Below are 19360 nucleotides of genomic sequence, written 5' to 3' on the forward strand. Positions count from 1 at the left end.
ATGGGGATATCAGAGATCCACTCCGGAAGGCGTTGGACTAAGTGACTGGGCTGACAACCGGGACCTACACCTCCTGTTTGATCCCAAGGACAGAGCGTCCTTCAATTCAAAAGTATGGGGCACAAAGACGACACCTGACCTGACCTTTGTCACACGCGGCGCAGCGGGCGTACCAATGCAAGCTACAAGAAGAGTCCTCGAAGCTTTCCCACGGAGCTAACACCTCCCGATTATTGTGGAGATCGGCCTTTCCATCCCGATCATAAAGAGCCCCCCGATTCCACGGTGGAATCTGAGAAAAGCAGACAGGGGGAAATATAAATCTTTTATTGACAAGGCAATAAATCGAATACCACCAAGTCCAGAGAACTACCAAAGGTTTGTAAACCTGATATATAAATGGGCCCTAAAGGCTATCCCCCGAGGGGCCCGGAGGGAATACATTCCTTGCTGGTTAGAGGAGTGCGAGTCATTGTTAGAGCAGTATGATCGGAGTGGGGAGGACGAGACTGCAGAACGACTGATCAACACTATGAACGAGGAACGTAGGAACAGGTGGAAGATGGCAATGGAGAATGTGGACTTTACCCATTCTAGCAGGAAGAGCTGGGGGTCTACTATGGAAACTGGGTGGTGCCACAACACCACGAAGATCGGCCGCGGGTGTGGGCCCATCCGAAATAGCGACTGCCATGAAACAGACCTCCAAAATACGCCTGAAGACTGAGGAGAAGAAAAGGATCTCCAGGAACCTAACCAAGGAATTAGCCAAAAATCCAACTAATCTAGATATTGTCAAAGCAGTAGACGTCGAGGAGATTACCCAGGCCCTGTTTCATTAAACAGGGAAAGCAGCCGGACCCGACGAAATCCTCCCAGAATTTCTGAGGGAGCTGGGACCCATTGGGAGGAAATGGATGGCCAAGCTCTTCACGGAATGCATTAAATCAGGTGCACTCCCGAAGTTATGGAAAGAGCGGTACTGAAACCAGGGAAGGATGGAGATAATCCAAAGAACTATAGACCGATCTCACTGCTTTGTACCTCTTACAAACTATTTGAGAGAATATTACTGGCCAGACTAGCACCATACATTGAGGCGAACCGCCCGGACTATCAAGCAGGGTTCCGTGTGGGAAGGAACTGCTGTGAACAAGTTTTGTCCCTTACAACATATATAGAGAAAGGCTATCAGAACAACCTGAAAACGGGCCTGGTATTAATAGATCTTACATCAGCCTATGACACTGTCTGGACCGAAGGACTACTGCTCAAGCTTACTCGAATTATCAAATGCAATCAGACGTACACATTACTAAAAAATATGCTGACAGGCAGGAAGATCAAGGTCTATCTCCATGGAAAGAGCAGCAAAAGCATGGTCATAAACAATGGCCTGCTGCAGGGGTCAGCCCTGGCGCCACCCTTTTTAATTTATACATATCTGATATGCCGAGCACCAGGTCGCATAAATTTTCGTATGCGGATGATCTGGCCATCGCATACCAAAGCAAAAATTTCGAAGATCTTGAAAAAACATTGAATGCGGACCTTGAAGCGCTGAACACTTACTACCTTAAGTGGCATTTGCATCCCAAACCCAATAAAACGACCAGTACCATAATGCACCTTAATAACAGAGCTTCAAGCAGGAAACTACAGCTTTCCCTGAATGACCGGCATATCAGACATGAAGATAAGACCAAATATCTGGGAGTAAAATTGGACCGCACACAAACGTTTAGCTCCCATCTGGAAGACACCAAACAGAAATTAAAATCTCGAAATGCCATTATGTCTAAACTGGCCGGAACATCATGGGGGTGCGGAGCTAATACACTAAGGACGTCAGCATTAGCCCTCGTGTACAGCGTGGCTGAAAATTTTTCACCAGTCTGGGCGAAAAGTGCGCATGTAAATAGACACCCAATTGAAAGAGACGATGAGAATTATCTCAGGCACACTTAGGGCTACCCCATGTGATTGGCTCCCAGTCCTTGCCAACATAGAACCCCCTGATATAAGGCGCTCCATGGCGACCTCAAGAATATATAGGAAGATCGTACACAATCCAGAACTCCCTATACACCAAGACTTATCACCCATCAACAGGCTAAAATCTAGGTCCCCCTTTTGGAAGATTGACAGGGAATTACAGGACTTCGACCCAAAGCTAGCCTGGGGGAATCATGGCGCAAAGAGACACACAAGAACCAAAAGCTTATCGATGACCCCAGCAAGAAGATAAATGGTTTTGATCTCCCTCGGAAGCTCTGGGTTGCCTTAAATCGCCTTAGAACAAGCGTGGGAAGATGCAAACATCTAATGAATAAGTGGGGACTTGCGGAGAGTCCCGTGTGTGAATGTGGTGAAATCCAGACAATGGACCACCTGCTGGTGTGTGAAGTGGTAGGATATAAGGGTGAACTGAAGTACATACATTAAGTGCCTGACCTAGCCATAGATTGGCTCAAAACTATAAGTAGCATTGTGTAGTGTTGTAATTTCCTGGTGGATTGTAATGACACTGTAATACAGGGTGATTCAAAAAGAATACCACAACTTTAAAAATGTGTATTTAATGAAAGAAACATAATATAACCTTCTGTTATACATCATTACAAAGAGTATTTAAAAAGGTTTTTTTCACTCAAAAACAAGTTCAGAGATGTTCAATATGGCCCCCTCCAGACACTCGAGCAATATCAACCCGATACTCCAACTCGTTCCACACTCTCTGGAGATGTTAGAGAATTGGCTGTTCCCTCAGCTCGAACAAGAAGCACAACAATTCATATTTCAGCAGGATGGAGCGCCACCACATTGGCACTTATCTGTCCGTAACTACCTGAACGTCAACTACCCGAGGAAGAAGCCCTGATTTTACCCCCTGCGATTTTTTCTTATGGGGGTATGTTAAGGATATGGTGTTTCGGCCTCCTCTCCCAGCCACCATTGATGATTTGAAACGAGAAATAACAGCAGCTATCCAAACTGTTACGCCTGATATGCTACAGAGAGTGTGGAACGAGTTGGAGTATCGGGTTGATATTGCTCGAGTGTCTGGAGGGGGTCATATTGAACATCTCTGAACTAGTTTTTGAGTGAAAAAAAACCTTTTTAAATACTCTTTGTAATGATGTATAACAGAAGGTTATATTATGTTTCTTTCATTAAATACACATTTTTAAAGTTGTGTTATTCTTTTTGAATCACCCTGTATTTGCCTTGTATATGCCGAACGAATAAATAAAGCTACAGCTGGCTGAGCCTAGTAATCTAATCGCTTAGCGTGGTACTGGAATCGAGGTGGTGCTGCAGGGCTCCAAATCAATCTACTTCAAAGTTCACAGATAATTATACTGCTCTGGGGCGTCTATGTTGGTTGTCCCATCATGTAGCTCATAAGATGGTTCCTGCCATGGTCTGAGACAACACTTGTTCGCTCCAGCCATTATTCCTTCACAATGCAGCTTTTCCAAAAGATATGGTTAGGCCTCATCACAGTCTTTTTGCATACATGTTGCTATATCCTATTTGAGGCAGCATATTGCTTACTGGTCACCGTTAGCTAACATCACACTTTAAAGTGACATTTTTACAAATTCCAACAAGTTTCCCTGAAACTAGGCAGTGACACTACAACGACTTCTCTCTTGAGACCTTGAGAGCACTGATCATGAAGAGCCTGGAAGAGAAGATACAGGCCCTCATGTTATATTTTGATTCAATTTTTCTATAATGCATCTTATTCTTGAAGACAGTCATTTATGTATAACTAGCTGGTATGTATTTACTCCAGTTCTATTAGTCTATCTCCTCTTCCCCCTATCTTGCCTGTCTGCTCTGTCCCCTCTCTGTTCATCTCCTTCTACCCATTCTCTCTGTACACCTCCTTCTCCCTCAGTCTATGTCCTCCTCCCCTCTCTTTCTGTTCATCTCCTCTTAATTTTCTCTGTCCATCTCCTCCTGTCCCTCTCCCAATCCATTTCCTTCTCTAATCTCCCTACCTCCTCTTCCATTTCTCTGTCCATTTTCCGTTTCACTCCCTCTGTCCAACTCTTTCTCACCCATATCTATCCTCTCTCTCTCCTTCTATTCATGTCTTCCACCCCCTATTCTCTCATCATCTTACCACCCCAACTCAGTAAGAGTTCTTATCCCCACAGTAAGTAATATGTACATCAGATTTTTTGAAATTGATCCAGGGGTGTATGAAAGATTTTTATATGTACCTTGGTCTGCAGACGCACATGTCACTTATACTTAACGTATTTCACACATATTTGTCCCATATTTCACCTGCATCTCTGGTGAATTTCACCTGCAGTTTAGTTTTCACGTTTATCAATGTCTATGTCATACCTTCTGAACTACGTGTCGTACAGTGATATAACTTCGCACGTATATTCAGTGGCATATGTGGATATCCCCCCACGAACCATGGACCTTGCCGTTGGTGGGGAGCCTTGCGTACCTCAACGATGCAGATAGCCGTACCGTAGGTGCAACCACAACGGAGGGGTATCTGTTAAGAGGCCAGACGAACGTGTGGTTCCTGAAGAGGGGCAGCAGCCTTTTCAATAGTTGCAGGGGCAACAGTCTGGATGATTGACTGATCTGGCCTTGTAACACTAACCAAAACGGCCTTGCTGTTGTGGTACTGTGAACGGCTGAAAGCAAGGGGGAACTACAGCTGTAATTTTTCCCGAGGGCATGCAGCTTTACTGTATGGTTAAATGATGATGGCGTACTCTTGGGTAAAATATTCCGGAGGTAAAATAGTCCCCCATTCAGATCTCCGGGCGGGGACTACTCAGGAGGACCTTGTTATCAGGAGAAAGAAAACTGGCATTCTACGGATCGGAGCGTGGAATGTCAGATCCCTTAACCGGGCAGGTAGATTAGAAAATTTAAAAAGGGAAATGGATAGGTTAAAGTTGGATACAGTGGGAATTAGTGAAGTTCGGTGGCAGGAGGAACAAGACTTCTGTTCAGATGAATACAGGGTTATAAATACAAAATCAAATAGGGGTAATGCAGGAGTAGGGTTAATAATGAATAAAAAAATAGGAGTGCGGATAAGCTACTACAAACAGCATAGTGAACGTATTATAGTGGCCAAGATAGACACGAAGCCCATGCCTACTACAGTAGTACAAGTTTATATGCCAACTAGCTCTGCAGATGACGAAGAAATTGAAGAAATGTATGATGAAATAAAAGAAATTATTCAGACAGTGAAGGGAGACGAAAATTTAATAGTCATGGGTGACTGGAATTCGTCAGTAGGAAAAGGGAGAGAAGGAAACATAGTAGGTGAATATGGATTGGGCCTAAGAAATGAAAGAGGAAGCCGTCTGTTAGAATTTTGCACAGAGCATAACGTAACCATAGCTAACACTTGGTTCAAGAATCATAAATCAAGGTTGTATACATGGAAGAATCCTGGAAATAGTAAAAGGTACCAGATAGATTATATAATGGTAAGACAGAGATTTAGGAACCAGGTTTTAAATTGTAGGACATTTCCAGGGGCAGATGTGGACTCTGACCACAATCTATTGGTTATGAACTGTAGATTAAAACTGAAGAAATTGCAAAAAGGTGGGAATTTAAGGAGATGGGACCTGGATAAACTGACTAAACTAGAGGTTGTACAGAGTCTCAGGGAGAGCATAAGGGAACAATTGACAGGAATGGGGGAAAGACAGTAGAAGACGAATGGGTAGCTCTGAGGGATGAAGTAGTGAAGGCAGCAGAGGATCAAATAGGTAAAAAGACGAGGGCTAGTAGAAATCCTTGGGTAACAGAAGAAATATTGAATTTAATTGATGAAAGGAGAAAATATAAAAATGCAATAAATGAAGCAGGCAAAAAGGAATACAAACGTCTCAAAAATGAGATCGACAGGAAGTGCAAAATGGCTAAGCAGGGATGGCTAGAGGACAAATGTAAGGATGTAGAGGCTTATCTCACTAGGGGTAAGATGGATACAGTCTACAGGAAAATTAAAGAGACCTTTGGAGAAAAGAGAGCCACTTGTATGAATATCAAGAGCTCAGATGGAAACCCAGTTCTAAGCAAAGAGGGGAAAGCAGAAAGGTGGAAGGAGTATATAGAGGGTCTATACAAGGGCGATGTACTTGAGGACAGTATTATGGAAAATTATGGAAATGGAAGAGGATGTAGATGAAGATGAAATGGGAGATACGATACTGCGTGAAGAGTTTGACAGAGCACTGAAAGACCTGAGTCGAAACAAGGCCCCGGGAGTAGACAACGTTCCATTAGAGCTACTGACGGCCTTGGGAGAGCCAGTCCTGACAAAACTCTACCATCTGGCGATCAAGATGTACGAGACAGGCGAAATACCCTCAGACTTCAAGAAGAATATAATAATTCCAATCCCAAAGAAAGCGGGTGTTGACAGATGTGAAAATTACCGAACTATCAGTTTAATAAGTCACAGATGCAAAATACTAACGCGAATTATTTAGAGACGAATGGAAAAACTGGTAGAAGCCGACCTCGGGGAAGATCAGTTTGGATTCCGTAGAAATGTTGGAACATTTGAGGCAATACTGACCTTACGACTAATCTTAGAAGAAAGATTAAGGAAAGGCAAACCCACGTTTCTAGCGTTTGTAGACTTAGAGAAAGCTTTTGACAATGCTGACTGGAATACTCTCTTTCAATTCCTAAAGGTGGCAGGGGTAAAATACAGGGAGCGAAAGGCTATTTACAATTTGTACAGAAACCAGATGGCAGTTATAAGAGTCGAGGGGCATGAAAGGGAAGCAGTGGTTGGGAAGGGAGTGAGACAGGGTTGTAGCTTCTCCCTGATGTTATTCAATCTGTATATTGAGCAAGCAGTAAAGGAAACAAAAGAAAAATTTGGAGTAGGTATTAAAATCCAGGGAGAAGAAATAAAAACTTTGAGGTTCGCCGATGACATTGTAATTCTGTCAGAGACAGCAAAGGACTTGGAAGAGCAGTTGAACGGAATGGACAGTGTCTTGAAAGGAGGATATAAGATGAACATCAACAAAAGCAAAACGAGGACAATGGAATGTAGTCGAATTAAGTCCGGTGATGCTGAGGGAATTAGATTAGGAAAAGAGACACTTAAAGTAGTAAAGGAGTTTTGCTATTTGGGGAGCAAAATAACTGATGATGCTCGAAGTAGAGAGGATATAAAATGTAGACTGGCAATGGCAAGGGAAGCGTTTCTAAAGAAGAGAAATTTGTTAACCTCGAGTATAGATTTAAATGTCAGGAAGTCGTTCCTGAAAGTGTTTGTATGGAGTGCAGCCATGTATGGAAGTGAAACATGGACAATAAATAGTTTGGACAAGAAGAGAATAGAAGCTTTCGAAATGTGGTGCTACAGAAGAATGTTGAAGATTAGGTGGGTAGATCACGTAACTAATGAGGAGGTATTTAATAGGATTGGAGAGAAGAGATGTTTGTGGCATAACGTGACCAGAAGAAGGGATCGGTTGGTAGGACATGTCCTGAGGCATCAAGGGATCACAAATTTAGCATTGGAGGGCAACATGGAGGGTAAAAATCGTAGAGGGAGACGAAGAGATGAGTACACTAAGCAGATTCAGAAGTATGTAGGTTGCGGTAGGTACTGGGAGATGAAGGAGTTTGCACAGGATAGATTAGCATGGAGAGCTGCATCAAACCAGTCTCAGGACTGAAGACCACAACAACAACAAACAATGTGGATATCGTCTTCGAAATATGTAGACAATAATGTTAATAGAAATGAAGCAATAAATTCACGCATCATACCCGATGTGACAATTTTACTGCATGAACAGTGAAAAAGTAGTAAGCGATAAACTTTTTTCCTTTCATCATTTTGTGGGAGTTATCAGCGATAAAATGTTTCGAAACTACGTGTTCAGTTTGTCACAGGTCACTAAGTGCTCTCATTATCAAATACTGCTTGTCCCTATAAAGATTCTCTTCACACTGTAAGGAATATGTGTACCAAGCTCGGCTGAAATCGCTCCAGTGCCTTAGGAGGAGGTGCGGAACATGCATATACAAATACATACATCCCTTTATAACATTTTTGTAATACACATGGGTTAAATTATCTGTATAGGGACTTGATGCACGTTGGTTAAGTACACTTTGATCCACTGACGCTTGATCTATTAATGTAAAACAACTTTCGCAACTGAAGTGACGTAACATCTGATTTGGTTGCGATAGCATATTTCATTTCCTTGAGTTAACTACAAGAGAAATAGGTTTGAAAATATATTATTACTGTAACATTGCGGTTTGTTTGAGTTTTCTCGTAGTGTCCAGACTATTAATGACTTTACGAGTCTTTAATAGGGTGGTTTGGTGGATCTGATACGGGACTCTAGGAGTCTAGGAAGGGAGAACACATTGTGTTATCGTAGTTCGCGCTTCACTGACAGATGCAGAAGTACTCGTAATTACAGGAGTCCCCCCCCCCCCAGGGAAGCGTGTTGGAATCTATGTCAGTGTTCACGTTTTATGTTAATGACATGGCACACTATATTAACAATAAAGTCATATATTTACGAATGGGCATTTGTCTGTTGTTATGTACAATAAAAACACTACACCTTCAGTAAGATCTGTAAGATTTCAAAGAGGTGCAAAGATTGATAACTCACTTTAAATGTTCTGAAATACAATGGCAAAGCGTAGAAAAGCAGTATCGTAAGACTAAAGCGTCAGTGAGAGATAATTTATGTGCAGTAATGGATGGCATGAATTACAATGTTCACATCGACTGACTCGCAGGAAAAGATGTTTTAGTTTCCTTGGTAGGATACTGGGATAATGCAGTTAGTCTACAAAGGAAGCTGCTTAGACAACACTCTTCTGTCCTATCCCAGAAATCTGCTCTGGTTTGTGAAATCCACATCAAATACGTTTAACAGTAGGTCCTGAACGTATACAGTTTTGTTTGACCCATGCGAGTCGTTACGAGAATGGTTCAAAGCAGTAAAACTGGCAGATTCTTGAAGAGAGACGTCAACATTCCCGCGTCAACCCACTTACACCATCTTGAGGAATAAATGCATATACTATAGCACCTTATGCATCGCTCCCGTAGGGATGCGAAGATAAAATTAGACTACATAAATCGCTCACAGTGACCAGCATTTCTCTTGCCTTCCATTCGCTAACGGAAAAGGAAGGAAACATAATACGTGTTATAGTGGGAAGGAATTTTTGCCATACGTTTCACAGTGCTTCCCAGAGTTTGGATGTAAATGCAGCTGTGGAATAAGACTTAGTAATGCAAACGACGAACATCCAGAGTAGGTTGTGTAGCAAACAAGTAAGGTTACAGCCATTCATAATGCGGAAATGATAGGTTGAAATCTTAAAGCTGACTGAAATTCAAGGCACTGAGAGTCATTAATTTTTTTACGTCGCAGAAAATGTGGCGGATTATTGAGACTAGAAGGAAGGCGAGATTAACGTCATTAGATAAATTAGCAATTGGTCGGCATGTGGGTATATTAGGAACACATCCCAGTGAAACTTCCTGGCAGATTAAAACTGTGTGCCGGACGGATACTCGAACTCGGGACCTTTGCCTTTCGCAGGCAAGTGCTCTACCAACTGAGCTACCCAAGCACGACTCACGTCCCGTCCTCACAGCTTTACCTCTGTTAATACCTCCGCTGCAGAGTGAAAATCTCATTCTGGAAACATCTCCCAGGCTGTGGCTAAGCCATGTCACCGCAATATCCTTTCTTTCAGGAGTGCTAGTTCTGCAAGGTACGCAGGAGAGTTTCTGTAAAGTTTGGTAGGTAGGAGACGAGGTACTGGCAGAAGTAAAGCTGTGACGACGGGGCGTGATTCGTGCTTCGGTAGCTCAGTTGGTAGAGCACTTTCCCGCGAAAGGCAAAGGTCCCGAGTTCGAGTCTCGGTCCGGCACATAGTTTTAATCTGCCAGGAAGTTTCACATCAGCGCACACTCCGCTGCAGAGTGAAAATCTCATTCTGGAACCACATCGCAGTGTTTGCTGCATGTAACAGTCAAAACATTAGTTTCAAAAACAAATGGACATTGAAGTAAATGTTCTGATCGTCGAAGCATACGGTACCTTTGGTAGAAAGGAGGTTAAAAGAACACAGAGATTGAAAATGACAAAGGACGAGGTATCATCTAGTCATTATGACACATGCAAGATATTATTAGTTTCCACTACGTCAGGGCGTTTGAAATTTCTGTTAAGCGAAGTTTCGTACAAACAGCACCATTCATACCGAAAAATTAATAAGTTATATACACTGTAGATGTTAACGTGTCTTTATTGTAACAGTGATGCGAGGTGGAAACGTTCCAGATACTTACCCCGCATACTCCATGCTGAGGCTGCGGATTTCCTGCACAAATGTGTTCTGGCAAGATAATGTTGAATCTGTAGTCCTTCTGACAGTCTTCGTTGTTGATAACTATAACGTCGAGTTTCTGCAGCCATGGAGCCAGCGTTTCATTCCCGTAGTCACTCTGAAATGAATTCCATCGACGTATTGTACACGGAAGATTGATACTGAAGTAGATTTCGTTGCTTCATCCACTTAGTCGTACACCATTTTGAGCCGACTCACAAGCGCACTTTTATTTGCTAAGCGTATTGCGATTGGAGTATGGGAAGAAGCAGGCAGCCCGTCTGACCTGTGCTTACCGAGAGGTACCCCCAGCCAGCGGCGACACCGGCAGCTCTGTCCTCTGTCTCCTGGCCCTGCGTGGGCAGCCGCACTGTGGAGACGGTCACACCGTCCAGGGGCAGCGGCGGCGACACCTGCACGATGGAAATAGTCACAAGCGCACCTGACACTAACTTGTGGACAACTTTTGTCCCCTATACCTTCACTTGCTATTAATACGAGCACATTACAGTTCTAGATACCGTTCCAGTTTCCACTGCTATTTGGCTCAACATTACTAACTTTTTTTGCACTGAAATCATTGGAGCTTTTTTATCTATTTGTTTTATTATTGCGATTTCGGCTTTAGAACCATTTTCAAGTGCAATGGCGAAAAAATCAGTACATAGCAAACATGTATGATTTTCACCGCTGTACTCGAAAACGTCTCTACGGCCAAAATCACAATAGTGAAATTAATAAAAAATAATAAAATCACACTGCCAAATGGTGGCAATGATTTCATTCAAAATAAATATTATGACTGGTCTCCAACAAAGGAAAAATCGTCAACTCTTAACTAAGGGCCGTTCTGGGTACGACACTAACAACGGTATAAAGGCGACGACGACCATTTTTTTAAAAATATTTTCGTTTTCCACCCCAAGGAGTGTAGCGGGCTGTTCGGGATCCAGCCTACCATGAACCGCGGAGCTATTTAGTCAAGTTTCAGATAAGCTGATGTTGGGACAAATGGGGAATACTAGTTGGGAATAAATGAGACGGTTGTACCAGTTCTGGCATTCGCGTTACAAACAAGTCCAACCTACCGAAAACCATGCTCGAGACGGGAGAAAACTCATTAAATAATTTGTGGTACATTGTCTTTCGTTGAGAATGTTGTCCCAGCCAAAAAACAAGAAAGACGTTATGTGTAAGGTGTGTATTTGTGCGTGTTTGAGTGAGTGCAAGCGAGCGCGCATACGTAACAGAACGAAGCGAGGTACTGCGTGACGACCATTAATACCGTACGGAAAACATATCACTATGACCCGAAGAACAACTGCGAGAAAAAACAGAAACGCTAGCAACATGACAGCAAGCCTCAGAAGCATACCACACGTCCACTCGCTTAAAATATGGATTATACGATGTGCACCTCTAGAAAAGGACACCTCAGTAATTACTGATTTCCACTTCGGGTAACTGAAGCTCCGTACTCCTATACCTTCTGTGTCTCTTATAACAGTTTTCGTCCATTCTTTTCCCCTTCAGTGACAATGTAGCCGGACCTGAGAACTTTTGCGTTACCCACAGATTGTAATCTACTCTAATGTCTCTCCACCAATATATGAGCGTTGTGTACACTACTCTAAAAATTCATAAATAGCAGCGTGTGTTTTTTTCTGTTTTCTTAACGTTTACGATCATGAAGTTCCCTACCAAAGGCCTACATCGTGATTTTACATTCATACAAGTGAAGTAGAAGCGGGTAAAATGATGCTTGTCATTTTATCGAGGACTTGCATGGAGAACATGGTTCACTTATAGCTACAAAACTACAGTGCACTCTGTCCGACATCAGTCAGAGTGAAGATCACATCCAAAAATGCTTCAACAGAATTGATAAAAGTAACCTAAAAAGTAGTGCGCACTATGATTGATAAAAACTTCGGCCCATCCAATTAGAAAATGAATCATAAAAACAGATATTAACAACGTATTCTGTAATCTATTATAACAGTGTTTTGCTTGCGAATTTACGAGATGCGTAGGCATTCCGAATACATAGATACCAGCTGCATGAAACTCACCCTGATCAGTGCTATATCTGCAAAAAAGACCGGCATGCCAGTGTAGTTCTCGTGTATGATGACCTGTTCCACCTGGTGGACGGAGCCTCCACTGGTCTGGGAGTTGGTGCCGGCCAGTATGGTCTGCTGAGACCACCCGCTGTAAAGACAAGTACGTGACTTGAAGGTTTTGTTCAGTTACCGGAAAAAGCAACCTTTTCACCATACATGAGACCCTGTAATATTTTCCCGCTTACCTATTTAAAATGAAATGTGTCTGAGCTACGTCACTAGCCCACGGAAAGTGTTCTGAAGTTTTAATTGGACATGACCCAGGCTTGCTGAATGTCACTTGAGAGATTTCAGCTACTCCATGGACAAAGGACCCTATAAGAGCGTGCCATGTGCGGAAGCACCCCAAAAGTCATTTTGTATTTTCCTGACTTTGTGACCGTCTGGTGGTGTCGGTGGTGGTATAGGTTCCCTTTGCCAGAGAGTAACTTGTCGTGTGACGTGGTCCACTAGGCGGCGTGTGCCGGTTAGCGAAGATGTTTTGCGTCGGCAGCGGCACAAGGAAGGTGGTGACCCAGGCAGGTGCTTGGAGAAAAGCCCTGTTTATGTCTGAAAACGTCTTGTCTGGATCTCGTCGAGGTTGAGGACCGTTTCTTTCAAAAGAACCACCGCTTTTAGCTTCAGTTGTTCGGTGGTCGCACCGTACTGGTGTTTGTAGATGTGTTGACAGTGAACGGTGTCTACGCTTTCGGTTCCAGTATCCGTTGTCCGGAACAGATTGTTGTTCAGAGCAAAGGTGGCAGGTCTGTACAGTCTCACTACATTGTCGCTACACCCTGCTTGCATTTATGGACGACTACTTGTTCACTCCATGAGAAGCTGAGCAGTTTCACCACTGAACAGCTGGTGATCTGTTAATTTTATTTGTTCATGTTGTAAAGATTGTCATTGAGTGTGCCCTTGTGGGTGCCATTTACACTGTGTGTATTAAGGAACCGGTGGTAAATGACTTACGTTTCAGGTTTTATCATCCGAATTTAATGGCGTGTTTAATGAATGGCCGAGAAGTGTACTCAGGACTGAAGTGTGAAATAAAACATGATTGCAAGATTAAGCCACTGTAAACTCACTGCGGTAGCTTTGGATGAATTCTAATGTTACAGATCACTCTTTGAGTAAACACCTTTTCTAACTAAATAGTACGCGTCGCCTTATTTGGCGTTCATTTGAAGGCGATTGGCTCCTAAGATTGTTTTTAAATTGTCTGATACTTCTTTACAGTATTTGAGTGAATTTTAAATTGTGCCGCGACTGTAATTCACGTGTGTAATCCTTGGGTAGGGATCCCGCTGTCATTCGTATTGTGTATTGTAAGTTCTATTGCTAAATTAATTTTTTTGTGAAGAGTGTTTTGAAATTTGAACTGAAATCAGTTTATCATTATAAACTTTGTTTAAGGTTTTACCATATGCGTTTTTAAGATAGGTGTGAGGGTTTAAATTTTAACTTAGAGTAGTTACCTAGTTTCAGCTGAAACTTTTAATTTATGCCATTTTAACTGTCTTGAGCTTAAATTTTACATCATTGTATCACCGCCATTTGCCATCTGTATTGGATCAGCGTTAATATTTAATCAAGGGTATTGTAATAGTTACCTTAAGAAAAGGAAAACAGAGGTAGCGATAGAGTCTGTTGTTAATATTAACTCAAAGTGACAAGTGCACTCATGTATTACACATTCATACATTACGTTAGAGCATATTTTGAAATAATGGATCGACTCGTTAGTATTCAGTTGGAGTCTAACTCTTGTTAGTTTCATATAGGTTGTCACCCACCACTGAATTTCGAGAGCTGTTCATACCTCGTTGTCCTTGTCCAATTCAAGTTTCACAGTATTCTTCCAAGGGAAGGCTTCCATCGCTTTTCGGGCTTTATACTTGTTCACACCCTTAGGAAAGTGTAAAGATTACCACTTTCCATGGAACACAGCAGTATAGTAGACGCTATCTCAGTTGGCACGGATTGCCTGTGACTTGTAAATACTGGCTGCAGCGCACACAAGTAAACTATATTTGACTGACGACATGGAGTGGAACTGTTGCCCCTAAACCATGGGTCTCTGTTGAGATGATAAATCCGTCCTTAATTATTGTAGGTTATAAATCAGATATGATCATGGGTATTGATTTTCTAAATTATCAGTTCTTCGAACTTGATTTGGATACACTCCAGCTGAAGATAAAGGTGGATGAAATGCACCTGGTAACACAAAAAGACCAGTGTTCGGTTACCTCAGAAGTTGATCATATTGAAGAACTGGATGAAGCAAAAGGACAAAAGTGATGCATATACACTGGATAAGGGACGAGAGAAAAGCAGATACAGATAAATTACGTAATCATCAAGTTGATGAATAGGTACCTTAATTAGATAATATAGTGCTCATCCTTGAATTTGGGACGCTTTACAGTTGGACAACTGTGTGCACTAAAACTGGGTAGGAGAATTCTTTGTTACCTTGTTCTGCTCTCTTATTGTTTCTGTTTATTTGGCATTTTTCCAACTATTTGATTTATTTTGAGTTCATATTTGTTTTCAAAATAAGGCCTGTTGGGAAATCGTGTTTGGGTAATTGGAATAATCATAGCCGTTGAAGGGATAGCAGAGCACAGGGTTAGATAATATGAGCTGGACAGGAACATATGGGTTAATCCAGAAAGACTGACCGAACAAAGGACAGTGGTAGAGTCTATTGCTAGCCCTTGGGATACACATTATCAGAGGTGCTGTATTTAAAGATTTGTACCAAACCCATCTGATAGCAAAGATGAGAATAAATAGGCTGAAGTGAAGGTAAAATTGTGCACACGATAGTACAATATTAGTTAGAGATAATGGAATTATTCTGTTTGATGAATTGTGTAAAGAGGTATGCATGGTAAATTGTTCATAAGGGAAAGACCAAACTGTTCTGAGTGTTAGTGATACAATGTATTACTTTTAACGTGATGTACGTCTTAAAATGGACTAATCTGCCTCAATTGCTAGTGAGACGGCTACGTATTTTGTAAATACAAAGCTGCCATGAATGCTAGGGTACAAGAAAGCTATTTTTCCTTTATCATTTGAAATCAAATGGACTGGGAAGCCATGAGTACCAGTGTGACATTGAAAGTTGTAAAATACATTCAGATCTAACTAAGGTGAAGGTGGTAACCTACAAGGTGTGATACATGTTAATACAGAGACTGAATCAAAATTTTGAAGTACCCGAGTACAACGGATTATGTTTATCTTCATTCCTAAAATATTTTCAAAACTATAGAATTGCTTTCAAAGTGTTCACGGTAAGGTAGAAGAAAGTTGATCTCATGCAAGACATTGAAGAGAAAGTAGGAAGGGGATATTTCACATAGGAATATTGTTACATGGATAGACAAGTGGTCGCATTAGGACACTATTGCAGAGCCAGATTTTGTGTTTGTAAACTTAGTCTGGAGTTGAGTAAGAGCCAAGTCAGTTGAGGTAGTCATGTGTGCAGTTGGCAACTGAAGAGGAAGGAGTCGTCAGAGGTCAGATGTCGTGGGCAGAACCCGCACTGTCCATCGGCAGGTATTACCCTCAAACAGAAAAGTGACTACTGGAGAACCCATAGCGCTCTACAGCTATCTCTAATACACCGACCATCATCATCAACTGTACCACAAAGTTTGTGATACTGTTCAGAGTGTGGAAAGATTTAAGGGTATTGGTGATAATGAAGGGAGAAAAAGAAAGTAGTAATGTGAAACATTGTAATGTGTTTGTAATTTGTAAATTTTGTGTACGTCTGTTTGTTTCGATTTTGATTTTTTTGTAATACAGAATACTAATATGTTATTGGTGTTGTTTATGAACAGAAATAGTATTTGGTATAACCAAAAAGGTCCTGTATAATTTAGATAAAGAGAAAATAGAAAAGGTAACAAGATTAAGGGTTTAAAGAAATTATTTGATAGTAAGGAGTTGTAGTCGTTTTATAAGATTGCAGTTTGTCCAGAAATTGCTCCTGATTTTCCAAATTAAGCTTTCAAATATATGGAGACAGGGTTAAAATTAACAGTGACATGCTGTTTCTTTGTCATTTCCGAACATACTGTTGTGTAATATCTGGAGCTGAGGAAAAGCATAACTTGTTGTAGAACAGACCACATAAGAGGCGGCTGGAATTTTTAAATTTCAACTCATTTCGGAACCCGATGTTTGTTTCGGGTGTTATCCGACCTTTGTTTTGGGTGTTACGTGATTTTTTAATCAATCTGACCCTTAGAATTCAGGGAGGCGAGCAGCAGCCATGTCTCATTGATGTCAACGCAAGGTGATGACTCGCGGCATGGGAGGCACGCGATCGTTCCAAGTAGGATGAAACAAGGTGCCAGAGAGGAGAGGGAGAGGCGTCTAGAATGTTCTAGAAGTTTACGTAGGAATACTTCCATAGAAAGTACAAAGTAAGATGCAGCAACAGCTGTGTGGACTTGTTAATTTCCCTACATGGTGGCAGTAAAGGATTAGTCCTTCTTGTACGAGATAGAGCGATTTTAAAATTGCCAAAAGAAGGGCGCGGAGAGATTATAGCGTGGTTGGGTCATCCATGAAAATACATTAATTATGAATGTTGTTAAAAGTAACAAATCTAATGACACAGGCTCAGGAAAGCTTAGGAGTTGGGTAATGTCCCATTGTTCTGGACAGACTGCAACGGATTTTGGCTGAGATCAGACCATGTAGCTAGTGCCCTCTCAACGTCCGCGGCGTAATAATTTTATTGTTAGTTCTTCTGATGTTTACGAATCATAACAATGCACACTCGCTTGGGAAGTGATTTAAGACGATCGCCAAAACTTATGTTTTGAACGTAAACAAAAACTATAGACAGACGTGGTTAGATCAGATGAACAAAGATTACGTCGTTCCATTGCGTTGTGCCTAAAACTGATACTGGTAAGTAGGGTTACGCTGAATATCTTACTGTGTATATGCTCAGAGTTGTAATGGATAGACGCTGATGATCTATATGTTGCGACTGACTGTGGAATTTTAATACGAGCGGAGAACTTCTGCAACGAGGTGCAAGCAGTATTAGAAGCATCCTGACGTTTCACGTACACTACTGGCCATTAAGAAATGCAGATGATAAACGGGTATTCATTGGACAAATATATTATACTAGAACTGGCATGTGATTACATTTTCACGCAATTTGGGTGCATAGATCCTGAGAAATCAGTACCCAGAACAACCACCTCTGGCCTTAATAACGCAACCACCTCTGGCCGTAATAACGGCCATGATACGCCTGGGCATTGAGTCAAACACACCTTGGATGGCGTGTACAGGTACAGCTGCCCATGCAGCTTCAACGCGATACCACAGTTCATCAAGAGTAGTGACTGGCGTATTGTGACGAGCCAGTTGCTCGGCCACCATTGACCAGACGTTTTCAATTGGTGAGAGATCAGGAGAATGTGCTGGCCATGGCAGCAGTCGAACATTTTCTGTATCCAGAAAGGCCCGTACAGGACATGCAACATGCGGTCGTGCATTATCCTACTGATATGGAGGGTTTCGCAGGGGTCGAATGAAGGGTTCAGCCACGGGTCGTAACACATCTGAAATGTAACGTACACTGTTCAAAGTGCCGTCAATGCGAACAAGAGGTGACCGAGACGTGTAACCAATGGCACCCCATACCATCACGCCGGGTGATACGCCAGTATGACGATGACGAATACACGTTTCCAATATGAATTCACCCATATGTCGCCAAACACGGATGCGACCATCATGATGCTGTAAACAGAACCTGGATTCATCCGAAAAAATTACGTTTTGCCATTCGTGCACCCAGGTTCGTCGTTGAGTACACCATCGCAGGCGCTCCTGTCTGTGATGCAGCGTCAAGGGTAACCACAGCCACGGTCTCCGAGCTGATAGTCCATGCTGCTGCAAACGTCGTCTAAATGTTCGTGCAGATGGTTGTAGTCTTGCAAACGTCCCCATCTGTTGACTCAGGGATCGAGACGTGGCTGCACGATCCGTTACAGCCATGCGGATAAGATGCCTTTCATCTCGACTGCTAGTGATACGAGGCTTTTGGGATCCAGGACAGCGTTCCGTATTACCCTCCTGAACCCACCGATTCCATATTCTGCTAACAGTCATTGGCTCTCGACCAACGCGAGCAGCAAAGTCGCGATACGATAAACCGCTATCGTGCTAGGCTACAATCCGACCTTTATCAGAGTCGAAAACGTAATTGTATGCATTTCTCCTCCTTACACGAGGCGTCACAACAACGTTTCACCAGGCAACGCCGGTCAACTGCTGTTTGTGTATGAGGAATCGGTTGGAAACTTTCCTCATGTCATCACGTTGTAGGTGTTGCCACAAGCGCCAACCTTGTGTGAATGCTCTGAAAAGCTAATCATTTGCATATCCTGTCGGTTAAATGTAGCGTCTGTAGCACGTCATCTTCATGGTGTAGCAGTTTTAATGGCCAGTAGTGTATATATCCGTTATAGTGCCTTATTTTCTGCGATATACCCCTGGGGTTCTTAGTACATCAGAGTTGCGTTGTTGAGAGGATTGCTACGAACTAGTAGCTTCCGTCAATGCTTCTAGAATTCTGGAGTGATGCTTATTTATCTTTGATTTGAAACTGACTCTCCCGTACAGCAAATTAGTTGAAGGATGCAGAATTCCATGAGTTTAGTCTGTTTTTCCAGACGCATTTTATACTTACTTTCTGATCACCTACCTCTATGTAGGGCTACCTTTACATTTAAAGGCTGTGCGTGTACCACAATTTGATGCGAAACGCCAGACCTCGTACAGGGCAGGTAAGCCAG

At 42.3% G+C, this 19360-nt stretch overlaps 1 protein-coding gene across 1 annotated transcript in view; it reads right to left on the bottom strand.

The window, feature by feature from the left end:
• Window positions 1-19360, bottom strand: part of LOC126433003 (trypsin-3-like) — a 40786-nt gene that overhangs the window by 11986 nt on the left and 9440 nt on the right. Inside the window, exons 3-4 of the mRNA XM_050090445.1 lie at window positions 12480-12618; window positions 10704-10820 (exon numbers count right to left, since the gene is read on the bottom strand). Coding sequence (XP_049946402.1) covers window positions 10704-10820; window positions 12480-12618 — 256 coding nt within the window. The remainder of the gene's footprint in view (window positions 1-10703; window positions 10821-12479; window positions 12619-19360) is intronic.

This window comes from Schistocerca serialis, chromosome 1 (genome assembly GCF_023864345.2).
Source record: "Schistocerca serialis cubense isolate TAMUIC-IGC-003099 chromosome 1, iqSchSeri2.2, whole genome shotgun sequence".
Taxonomy (NCBI): domain Eukaryota; kingdom Metazoa; phylum Arthropoda; class Insecta; order Orthoptera; family Acrididae; genus Schistocerca; species Schistocerca serialis.